Source organism: Opisthorchis viverrini (genome assembly GCF_000715545.1).
Source record: "Opisthorchis viverrini unplaced genomic scaffold opera_v5_61, whole genome shotgun sequence".
NCBI classification, from domain to species: Eukaryota; Metazoa; Platyhelminthes; class Trematoda; order Opisthorchiida; family Opisthorchiidae; genus Opisthorchis; species Opisthorchis viverrini.
Genome location: NW_008751717.1, coordinates 990,625 through 1,002,818, shown reverse-complemented (window position 1 = coordinate 1,002,818; position 12,194 = coordinate 990,625). Strand labels below are relative to the sequence as shown.

Genomic DNA, 12,194 nt, shown 5'->3' with positions numbered 1-12,194 from the left:
AAAAAACGAATGAGCCAAGCAGATGGTTTGTTCTCTGAGTCCTGTATATGTACACAGATTCAGTCAATAAATACGTGAGGTAGGGTCGAAATGTGTTTTCCATCACTCGGCTAATCGCGCACAACTTTGATACTGCATTGGCAATACAGAATATCTATGTTAATTGAGTCCGATTTAAATGTTTCTCCTTGAATAAAAGTATTTACGTCTACTCCGCGAAAAGATACTACCTTCCTCTTTAGGTCACTTCACAGCGGCACGTCAAGTGTGTCGCCATTCTTTGGACTGAAGAGGTTGAAAATGTTGCTGTAAGATATTTAGTAATAAGAGCAAGTTAATTGTCAAAACCCGAACTGGCGTGTGGTGCATATGAATCAAACTCTCCCGCACATTTTTTCTGGAATGGGAGTGTTGTGCACTCGAATGATTGAGCCAGAAACTGAGAACGAGGATTGCCGAATGATTGGCTTTAATCTTCTATCAATTTCAGTACATCAGCTAAAACATTAGGAAACACAATTAGCTCAACGAATAGCGAGTAAAAAAGTTAAAAACAACGTGAGTATATAACATTCTTCTCCGCCGGAGGGAGAGAACAATGATAGATGCCCAGCCTCTCGATAGGTTATAACACAACCAAATATTCCACTTCCACAAATGGAGCTATGTAGCGTAAGTCACTGCATAGTCTTGGAAACATTCGGGTCACAGCTCTTCAGTCTCCGCGCGGTAATTATGGTCAAGCGAGATTGATGTCGTAGCCCCTAGCAAGAAAAGGAGTTCGTCATTTATATATATACGTATTTATATATATATATATCACTAGTCCGAAAGCACCCATTAAGTGCCGCTACCCAGTTTCTGAAACATCTTCAGTAAACAGACTGTAATGGTTGGACTGACGAAGCGAATAACCATAGTCCCATGCTAAGAATTCATCAGACCGAAATAAATCTGTTAACGGAAAGTTCACTCTCTTCACCCACTAGAACACAAGTCCAGTGAAATAATGGTAGGCAAAATGCACCACTTATAGACATTATTAACACACCAGAATGTATTGGTCCGATATATTCGACGTACAGTGTACACGTACGCGGCTGATTTATCTACAGCCACGGAGCCATGGGCCAGCCGCGAAATGGAGTGGCCTGATTGGATAGCTTGCCCGCAGAACTTTGAAAATTGGCAGTACCGAAGCTGCAGACCAAACTTTTCTGCCAGCTATGTCCAATTTGGAAGACTCATCTTGAAGGATGCGAAAATAGTTCATTCGTTGAACAGAAATGAATTCCATGGAAAATGAGCATGTACTACGGTATTGTCCTCTTATGAACTGCAGAAAAGCTTACAGCTCATATCTTGCTCAACCGACTGGTAGGTGTAAAGTGGACGTATGACTACAAGACTTTTGCAACTCAAGTTTTATTTGTTCTAGTTTTAATATATAAGCATTTGATCATTTGATCCGCCAGCCTATCCTATCATTGTGGTTTATCTGACGAGCTGCTCTATCTAAATGAAGCATCGGTGTTAAACACTGATATCATACTGTCGATGATGACGATGATGATGAACCCTAATCAAACAGTTTCGTGTGGATACAAAGCCATACAGTCGTGCGGAAAATAGCAATTTGTTTGTGTGATCACGGACCGGTGTATCGGTCCCACCATTCAGATTGACCTCTGTGATTCGGCGGTGTCATGTTTGTTCAGCCCAGTAAGTTTGTTGATTGCGGTCTACGGCATACACCTCTGCTCTGTGTTTACCTTTTTGATCATAGCATTGAGTGTAATCCGAGATGAAGTAAAGGCTAAACCGTGACGTGATCTTCTACAATATAAACCAGTGTTGTAATCAATCGGTATGTAGGTCGTGCAGCGCATGGGAAGCAGAAGTTTTGTGATGTCAGCAATCTTTCCAATGAAATCCAGAAAAACAACCGAGAAATCATCGGGGTTTTCAAACCACTTGATCTAAGGCCGTTTAATACAATTAGAAATACGGTGCATCTGGATAGGCAGCTGACTGAGGGCCTATACTGACGAAACTAGACCATCGATGTATTGACAGATGATAGTCGCTCTGTTAGGTTTTGTTATCCCTTGGACTCATGTGTATTTCGCTCTCCAAACGCTTAAATTTGACAGTGACTACTTTATTTTACTTCCATTAATTACACAGTAACCAGCGGTTTTCTGGTTGCAAAATCGTAAAAAATTTCAGGTTTTCAGAATAGAAAACAAACAAAAGTCTTATATTATGTTTTATCAGGTTTTTCACGGAGCAATATCTCGAAACGACAGGTCTCTGGTCTTCTATTTCAAACCGAAATTCAACACAACCGACCTGTTGATTCTAGTAGAAAACGCAGGTTATACCACCTACAACTCGAAATTTTACAATGATCATAAAGTAAGTGAACATACTTTGTTCACTTGTTTGTTCTTTGGATAGTTATTTTGATTTCCCGAAACCTACCTTATCACAGCGAAGTTGTCGTCACTTGCAGGATTAGAAAGGAATTTGAATGGAATATCGGTGACCTATGTTACAACCACCTTTGTGGAATGTTTTCCACATATTGTCCGTTAAAATTGGTGCACCTAGTATATCTCGGTGAATCGATGGTCAGTGCATAAACCCTTCACAGCTAAGTGACTACATCACAGCAGTTTGGACTCTTATTTCCAATAGTATGAACCTAGACGGGTAGCTGTACTGATGCACTCACCTCCATATGTTCTGGGGGTCTTAGTGAGAAGCTGCAGGCATGTAGTTTGAACAGGCTTTCAGCAAACGGTTTTCAAGATTGTCTGAAAAGTTACTACGAGAATGTGTGTCCCGCGTTGGTTAGGTGAAACTTTTCTGGGCACTGTCTACATATTATCAGTGGCTTTCGCCAGAAGCTAGGTGTCACTCGATAATTATTTTGTAGACCGCACTACGCTGTTCATTTGAGTTAAGCATCTTTGTTCAGCGCATATTCAACCACTCACTGTCCTTTTCAGGGAATAATCGGGCCAGTTTCTGCAGATGGTCGCGAATTACTGGGTTGGTCGTTCATGCCTGTCTGTCTGAACGCGGAGTCACATTCAAAGTGCAACTGGACTCTGGTGGATAAGATAACGGAAAAGTACGTTTGTGCGCAGCTTTTCGTTGACCTGTCATCCTCTTCTGGAGGGAATCACCGGAGATGTCCACCACAAGTTTGAGCCACTCAGTCACCAATAATAGCTATAAGGGAGCACGCAAAAATGAACATCACGGACAGCTAGAAACTTGAGAGTGGCTTCCAAAGAAGAAGACGAATGTGTTTGCCCCTCAGACATATTCATGCGTGTGGTCATCAAACCAGACTCATCCAATTTCACAACCTCGTCAAATTTATGGTCAACCTATATTATGGTCCACAAGTCAGTTGTTAATGGTTTGTCACTTGCTTCACAGGTGGACTGTTCCGATGTGTAACCGCGCTTATTCAGAGGGACAATGAGGCTCACATCCCATCTTCCTAACTGACAGTTTCTCTAGTTAGGTTAATGGAATCGTAGGAGAGCCCTCCAGTCTTACTCCAGGTCTCTTGGTTCTCTTTTATGTCATCGAATTCTGAACAGCATGTTTCCAGCTTCAGAACCAGTCTGTGCGCCATGATAAATTGAGCTGATTCAACTACTGGAGTGGTTGCATATATACGTCTGGCGTGCATTGATGAACTCGTGATAACTCGTGTCATACTTCTGGTTTTCAAATGCTGACACTGGTGATGAGCTTTATTGGGAGCGAAACCCCATTCCAATGTCTCCTCTCTTTGTTGTGGACTCACCAGAATAATCACAGAAGTACAAGAAGGAGTTGTTCAAATGACCTTGATGTGAATGAGAATACAGATTCTCGGGTTTTGCTGTCTAGTCCATATTTGCATCGGAATGTCCCTCTCGCTTTGCTTGCTTTTGGTGAGAGCCGGAAGTGATATTTTGAAATCACCGACTCTAAAACAGATATCACGGGACGGTACTCTGGTAGTATCTGCTCTGTTGTTCTTTCTGATGAAAGCTGATCAAAATGACTGTTTTCCGTTAGCTAGCTTGCTTCATTTTTTGGCGTCCAAACTGAATCTACTGAAACTCAGGGCTTTTTGCACAAAACGGTCATCAGAGCCCTACTTCTGCGAATTCTCGCCACTCGACCCGCGGAGTGGTGAGCCCATTGCTGTCTTGGGAACAATACAGGAATTAACTTGCAGAATTGAGCTATATGAGTTATTGAACAAAGGTGCATTATATGTCACGTTTTTTTTGCGTCGTTGGGTGGTGTAATCGAGACGGTCCTTCGATGCTTGTTGGATGGATATCTTGAATACAAATCACCGATTATTCAACTAAGCCAACTGATTTTCAAGCTGATACAAGAATCTGGTGTGGCTATCAATTGCGTTATGTTTTAAGAGAGGTTGGTTTAAGTCTGTTTCAACGTTGAAAGGTCGACGGTTTTATCCTAATATTGGGGTTTGATTGGACCTGCATGTGGTCTAAACCCTCGGTGTTTCCAGTACATCTCCTCGATACTAGCGGTGAACTCCCACTAATGATGCCCATCGAGATTGTAAAAAAATATCTTACCTTAGGTTGCTGTCAGTGCAAGGTGGTTCGGTGCACTGAAGTTGACGAATCCGCCATCGCTTTCACATCGTTTTCCTGGGTCATACTTCCCCACAATATAGTAGATAGAAACCCAACGTCCCCAGTTGGCCACCCTGCCGATGGGTTAGCACAGAATGCGTCATTTCCCAAGAACGCCGTAACATCGTGTGACTCGATTGATCCGGATGTCCTTATGAAGTAACGAGGGAATACGATACAAGTAACGTCCCTAGTATTAATCGACTCTTGGGGCGATTTCAGCCTCTACACAACCTGCAACACAGCATAGAATTCGTTGGGATTGATGGAATACAACTGCCATCGTGGCCTTTGGTTTCCTCGAGTGATACACACCTGGTCAAGTGGAATTGATTCCTGTTTTCGTCGGTTACTTTAGAATCAGAATTTAATGAAATCACCTGCTTTTAAATGGTCGACAGTTTGATTGATTACATTCTTGTGGTAGTTACATGATGGATTGCACAATTAGTTGCTCGGCACTGAGTTTCCAAACAGCTGAGTTTTTGCTTGTTTATCCATTCACCCCGTCACAAAGATAATGAACATTACCTTGGCGTGATGGTTTGTGCACCTCCGCCAGACTGAAGGAACCTTTCATACCAAGTTGGTCAATGGTTAGATGTTTGACCGACACAGTCTCCTTGCCTTCCAGGTTGTGAATTGGAACATGTGTGGCAACTTGATACATGAAAAATGTTAATGCACCTGCATTTTCCGCCAACAACCACCACTTTCTGGCTGGGCTTTTGAGTCAAAGGGTTTGGTTGAGGGCCATAATCGTCCTGTCCATGGAAGCTCCCTGAAAGTATCTCAGTCCACGTACAACCATGAATTTTCGCAGTGAAGCATCTATGTTCAGCAATTAGTTATGATGATTGTTTATTGGTGGTTGATTGGTTAAGATGATGGTGGTGATCCATTCACGAAGGTTGGTTCCATCATTCAGGGTACTTGCGCCTGAGCTTCCGATGAGCCGTCGACATTCTAGGTTCGCTCTTTTTCCAGACCTTCGAAGGACCTTTAAACGATGAGTTATTTTTCTCAATTTTATTATTACTTGGTTCGAATTCCTTCATTTCAGAAGCTCAATTAAGTTGATCGTGGATGTTCATTTTATGTGCCCCAGTTCATATCAAATAAGTGATGCTGCATTCTGTTGCAGCTTAACAGGAATCTAATTATAATTTTGCTCTCAGGTTTATTTCAGATGTACAGAAGACATCCGAGCAACAAATTGGCGGCAAAAGATCATGGCCAACATCGGGGTCGATATTCGCAGGAATCCTGAATATTGAGTCATTTGAGCGACTGGCTGATACTTTTGTTCAACCTTTGAATTTTACGCGGGTGAGTTCGTTTTTTTTTGTGGTAAACAGTTGTCATAATAACTTAGATCAAAACCCTCAGTAAATTACCACAACAGTTTCTTCATACGGCGAGCATCCCACTAACAGTTCTTTGTAATACTTCTGCTTGACTATGCGTGCAACTCGCGACAGTCAGTTGTCCATCAATTCGGGACAGACCAGCACTAAATGACATCCGAATTCGATTGCATACTTGTGCATTTCTTACCTTGTATCTCGTTTTTTTCACCAGCTGAACGTTCAAAGTATCATTTCTGTTCCTGGTTAAAATAAAGATATACTCCTACAGTTTCCAGCCTTTGTTTATCCACCAAGGATCTTGTATATCCATAACCGTGGTACAGTCCAGCTACACCTATCTTTTTGTGGTAACAGTTGTCATAATAACTTAGATCAAAACCCTCAGTAAATTACCACAACAGTTTCTTCATACGGCGAGCATCCCACTAACAGTTCTTTGTAATACTTCTGCTTGACTATGCGTGCAACTCGCGACAGTCAGTTGTCCATCAATTCGGGACAGACCAGCACTAAATGACATCCGAATTCGATTGCATACTTGTGCATTTCTTACCTTGTATCTCGTTTTTTTCACCAGCTGAACGTTCAAAGTATCATTTCTGTTCCTGGTTAAAATAAAGATATACTCCTACAGTTTCCAGCCTTTGTTTATCCACCAAGGATCTTGTATATCCATAACCGTGGTACAGTCCAGCTACACCTATCCATTACGCCATTGGAAATGCAAAACCTCCGATTGCACAGAAGGCTCTCTGGACTATGTTCTGTTTACCTAGTCAAAGTGCCCATCATTCATGAAGTTATTCACACACTGGGCCAGTTGCAGTTGAACATCCAACTATCAAGACTCTGACAGAATAGGCTATTTTAAGACTGAGATCAGTTTCCTACATTTCGTTTGAACTCCGTAGGAACACAATATAAAACTTCGCATGCTTTTTCACGACCAGTTGAACAGTATTTGTGTTCGAGTTGTACTTTTTTACTAGTCCAGAGTGTGAGACCGCGCCAATCGTTGTTTCGTCTTTATATATCCCGACTTATTTGTCAGAGTCCGGTAGACCACACTTTTTCACTCAACTTATGATCCGAAAATAATGGAAAAGTTTGGTTTGGTATAATTTCACAGACACAGTTGTTTACTTTCGACCTCACGTCGTCGCCGCTTATATGCTCACACATTACGGTTAGGATAGTACGAGCAAGCCTGTGATTGCCCTTAAATATCGTATAACTCACAGTAGAAAATGTTAGTGTTTACTGTCGGCTCACCAGTCCCTTTGTTGTGACTATGTCTCGGATTCCACCGTCCTGAGTTCCAAAAAAATGTTTCCCCTTTCACTTTTCAGGGAGTTCTTCTTGTGAACAACGAAGTGGTTGGAAAGTATAATCAAGCACTTGGTCCACAGCTACGAGTTTATGTGCCCAAGAACTTCCTACACGTTGGTACAAACATCTTCATCTTGATTGAACTGGATAGTTTATGGCTCAACGAGACCATGACTTCAGTAAATAGATCAGTGGGCATCTCCTACCCTTTGTTATTCGATGTTCAAATGCAATGGCATAGGACCCGTGACCGGTCACTGCAATGAGTCCGTGTATCGTGGATACAGTACTCCATGCACTAAAAGTGGATCTCAGGAGCTATACTTTAATTCCATTACTTTTAGTTCATCGTTGGGTTGACTGTGATTGACTCGCTCCACTCTTTTGATTCGAATTTTTTCAGCGCATACTGACTCTATCACCCCACATTGTCTTGATCCTCTCGTAAGGTAACATGTACAGGTAAGGTAACTTAAAGCGCGTTGCATACGCTCTGCTTGTGACCACCGTATGTATAATTCCCGGTTTTACTGATAGTCATGCAAACAATTTTTGTCTGATTGGCGGAGCCAAATACATTGGTTGTTAGTTCTGTGGTCTCCTCCAATGATCCCAAGGTGTACACATGGCGCATCTGTTCCGATGTTAAATGAGGCTGACTGAATCATAGTGGTTGTGCTTGTAGAGCAAACTGGACACGAATGACTACGTATGGAAACTGTTTGAGCATATCCGTTTCCCTTTTATCTTCCAGTGGTGACACGAAAATTCGTTTGCATTTTGTCGTTGCGCATTGATGCGGCTGTCAATGTCTTGTGACAAATAAGCGGGACATCCTAGTTCTTTCGGGCTGTTTTCGTAGTCATTGTTGAAACACATCACATAACGATGCACGCACAGTCCTTTTGTCTGTTTGTAGCGTCTTACTTACTGGTGGTTCGTTTGGATAGAATTTCCTGTCATTGGGAAAGCCAAGCTGGACAAAGAATTAGGGTGTTGCATTTTTTTTGTTTTGCCCGAACTCAAAACGGAAAATACACTTTTACGCAATTTTTGTGTCGTGGTGGCTGTGCCACTCAACTTTTCGTCATTTTCTTAACGTGCAATGCATGTGAGAAATAAGATTAAAAATACCCAACATGAATATGGTTGTTTGCCAACGAAGAAAGTGGTTTCACTGATGATACGTGGTATTTGTAACCTTGTTATTCAGCCCGAATTTGTATTCCAGAAAAAACTGAGCTAGCGTCTCTTATTTCTCCGTGGTGATTGAGAGTACGAGATGTCCAGTTATCTTTTTCCGCAGATTTGTGAGAAAAACGACACGTGTGCATTTAGCAGCCTGTTAAAAAAATTAATGGTATTAAGGGATGAGTGGAGAAACTGACCCACACAATCGAAATTCGGTGTCAGCCGAAAGAAATGTCTCTCACTGAACTGGATGCATTCCATAAAATGGCCCATGTAAAATCACTATTCCTAGTTGCCCATCTGAACGGTGATGCAGCGCCTTAAAGCGTGAATGATACCGTCGCACCAAGTTCATTTTCTGTAGAACCCTGAAGCATCCTCGTTCACTAAAATTGAAAATAATCATCATAGTGAGCGCGATCACAGCGGCGCTTCTCAAATGGACAATATTAAAAAGCGATTTTAATCCTTTAATTATCTGTTTCCAACTGTTTTGAACTTCCGACTACGCAGACCTTTACGAAACCTCCCCTCTAAGTAGTTTATTTCATTTTAAGGATGAACTACCCAAAACCAGCAGATATACAGAACATCAGTAACTCACCATAGACGTAGGATACCTGGAAATTTGGACTGTGTGCTTGTTTTATTTAAAAGGTTTTCCATTTGGAGGTAACACCGCTCCTAGAAGACTCATAATGAAAATTGACCAAATTTCGCTAGGTTGCTTGTGTGATTAGCTCACTCAAGTCGCATTGAATCTACCTTGTCCTCGATAAGTCCCCGATTCATTTACTTACTTCACCCATGTACTTTTGATCTACGCTTTTTCTCCCAATCTGTACATGCTCCATTCACCTTGCTTCAACGGTCGTCCCATCCGATACTGGTTTGTCGGCATGTGTGTGTGGGCGGATGTGTGCATAATGTGCGCAACGGACGACTCACCTAAGCGTGTCCGTGCTCCGTTTGCTGAGTATATTCTGACTTGCTCTGTCGTGATTTCCATGTTACGGCACCGCCAATCAGAATCAGGGGACTGTCCTCGGAAGAGACGACCGCAAAGTTAGCATTCCGCTTGCCCCTGCATGGTGTGCCGACCTTAACATTCCACTGTGCTGCTCATTGACGGACATGTGCACGTGTTTACGCTACAAACGTGGACATTTGATTTATGTTGTGTGACTTCACTTGCCTTTGTGTAAATAGTATCGTAGACTTTTGGACTCAATTCATCCTTTTGACATTCTGAATCGCCAAAACTAAACTAGACTCAAAGTTCGGTATCGGGAATCTCAACAAATCGTGATGAGTGCCAGACGACCGTGTGATTTCTGACGACGTTCTGTTTTCTGTAGCTTAACAATGGTAGCAATAAAGATTTCGAGGACTCATACATCACTCACGTCCACATATCCACCAGAACAGCCTAAATATGACGAGTGTCAATCTAAAACTATTGACATAAGTGCTGCTTTGTCGTTGCATCGTCCACTCAGTAGGTGCGACTAAGGCATGTACGAACTAGCTAAAATGCGACTGGAAAGACTGATAAAATAAACACCCTTGAGTGAGTAGTTAAGTGTGTTAGCGATTCGCGACTATGATATGAGTCCCTATTAAAAGGACTTCGTCACGTGATAGGACAGTTTTGGTTAGTCCTATCACTGTGTCCTTTAGGAAGAAAGGGAACTGTATAACCTCGGGCAAAATACTGAGTTTTCAACAGGGGTTACGAGGGAATTTTTGTACTCACCCAGTGCCGTCTGGTTTGTATTTAACAACAAACTTACTTTGGCATCCAACTAGCTCTGAGTTTTGATCACGCTTTTGTCATAGTTACAATCTGAGTGTACTGTTTCTGTCGCTACCTGTCACAAATAATTCAATCACCGAGGCTTTTAACGGCCTAAATTCATAGTGTTTCGAAGGTGCGATTCCGGGAACAAAAGTGTATCCCTTTATGGTAAAGTAAGCCTAAGTTGACTGTCACCGATCGACCGCAGTCCCACTGGGTGCTGGACTTATGATCCAGTATTGGTTATAGGGATGCTTGCTGGTGGTTACCTCAATCTGCAAAATGACTTTCGGAAACGATTAAAACAAAGTTGATCCATTCAACGGAAGAGCTAGAACTAGCCATTGAAGAATGCTTATTGACTGGCAATTCTACATGATACCTTCAAGCTTGCTGCGGAAATGTGCTGTGATACAATCATCCTCAGTCAAAGCATGTTAGTATAGTTTTGTACACTGTAACGCGCACAGACAGATCTAAATATCTGGAAGGAAACTTGGTTTCAGCTTCTACAGTTTGGTTTTGGACATATCATTGATGGGATGTAGTCATAGTTAAAAAATGATGGCAGTCGTTCTGCTACGTTCTAGCATCACTTACGGTATTGATCGTATTTGATGTGGATCCCTTATGTGGCGGGAAGCCACGGTCCTTCACACACAAAAAGTCGTTGAGGAAGCCAATTATCGCTCAGCATTATGTGTTGGGGCTGCTTAGGCCATTTAATAGCTCACAACTTGTAAAACCTGAAATGTGAATAACGAAATGGCGACATATCGCCCTCCCTCTCCCTCTGCAAACGGAAGTGATCCGAACCATTGGTCGTTCATTCAAGGTCCAAACGGGTCGAGGTACCTTTGAACTGGCATATGCATTCCGTTCCCTTTAAAAAATACTGGGCGATCTTCAAGTGTTCTCACTGAGATAGTGAAATTACTGATAAATGCGTCACGTACCCTTGTACTGTAGTAATGAGTTACTATCCGGGTGTTTGTCAACTTTTTGATAGGGTGGTATGAGGTGTTCCATACCTACACTGGGTACTATAGGTGTCGCGTCTCCGATTCACACGTAGTTTAACGGCGCAACAAACTGTAATGGTCGTCAGCCCTTGTCACTTCGATCGGAAACTTGTGGAAGTCCCAGTTACCATGATTTGTTTCAGTCTATATTTCAATTTCGGAACGTCTCCATGAATGTTACTGGGTGCAAACGAAAATCTGAACGGTCGGCTGATTCAAGTCTTGCGGGGAACAGTGCATCGGCAGACAAATGATCAATGACATATAACAGTTCCATTGAAACATTCTTCCTTAGTGAAGGAGGTGCTTGTCCTTGGTTCTGAGAGGTTTCTTTCGTTCTGGCGGCGTTTCACTGCAAATAAATTGCAAACCTTGCACAATCCTCTGTTTGATGGTGGTATTCTCGCTTCGGAGGATTCCCCGAATAGAGAAATGTTTTCGATACTGCCCGTTTCCGCTTGGCCATGAGGTGCCTGCTGTTGGCTGTGATTTGAAATGCAAAAGGTACTCATGCCTTCTGAACTGAATTCGCAATTCGGTATCTCGGTCGTCTGTACAAGCCCCCATCACTTTTTTATTGTTGTTTATACGTTCAAAGTGTATGAACAGATTGGCATGAAAACCACCTTGTCTAACTCACTGATTAGGAGCAGAATTTAACGTAAAGTGTCCCATTAAGATTTGTAAATTTACTTCTTTAGGACACAACAAGGCCAGCAAGGATACTGTATTTGTTTTCCGGATGCACTCAACATCTCTTGTTTTTCCTCACTGTCTTTCTCTCATTATATATATATAT

The 12,194-nt window shown here is 42.1% G+C and overlaps 1 protein-coding gene across 1 annotated transcript in view; it reads left to right on the top strand.

Moving 5' to 3' along the window:
* Window positions 1-7,953, top strand: part of T265_03972 (hypothetical protein) — a gene marked incomplete at both ends in the record, with an annotated part of 45,679 nt that extends 37,726 nt beyond the window's left edge. The window contains 4 exons of the mRNA XM_009168579.1: window positions 2,278-2,418; window positions 3,015-3,139; window positions 5,864-6,014; window positions 7,405-7,953. Coding sequence (XP_009166843.1) covers window positions 2,278-2,418; window positions 3,015-3,139; window positions 5,864-6,014; window positions 7,405-7,650 — 663 coding nt within the window. The remainder of the gene's footprint in view (window positions 1-2,277; window positions 2,419-3,014; window positions 3,140-5,863; window positions 6,015-7,404) is intronic.
* Window positions 7,954-12,194: the final 4,241 nt, after the last annotated feature.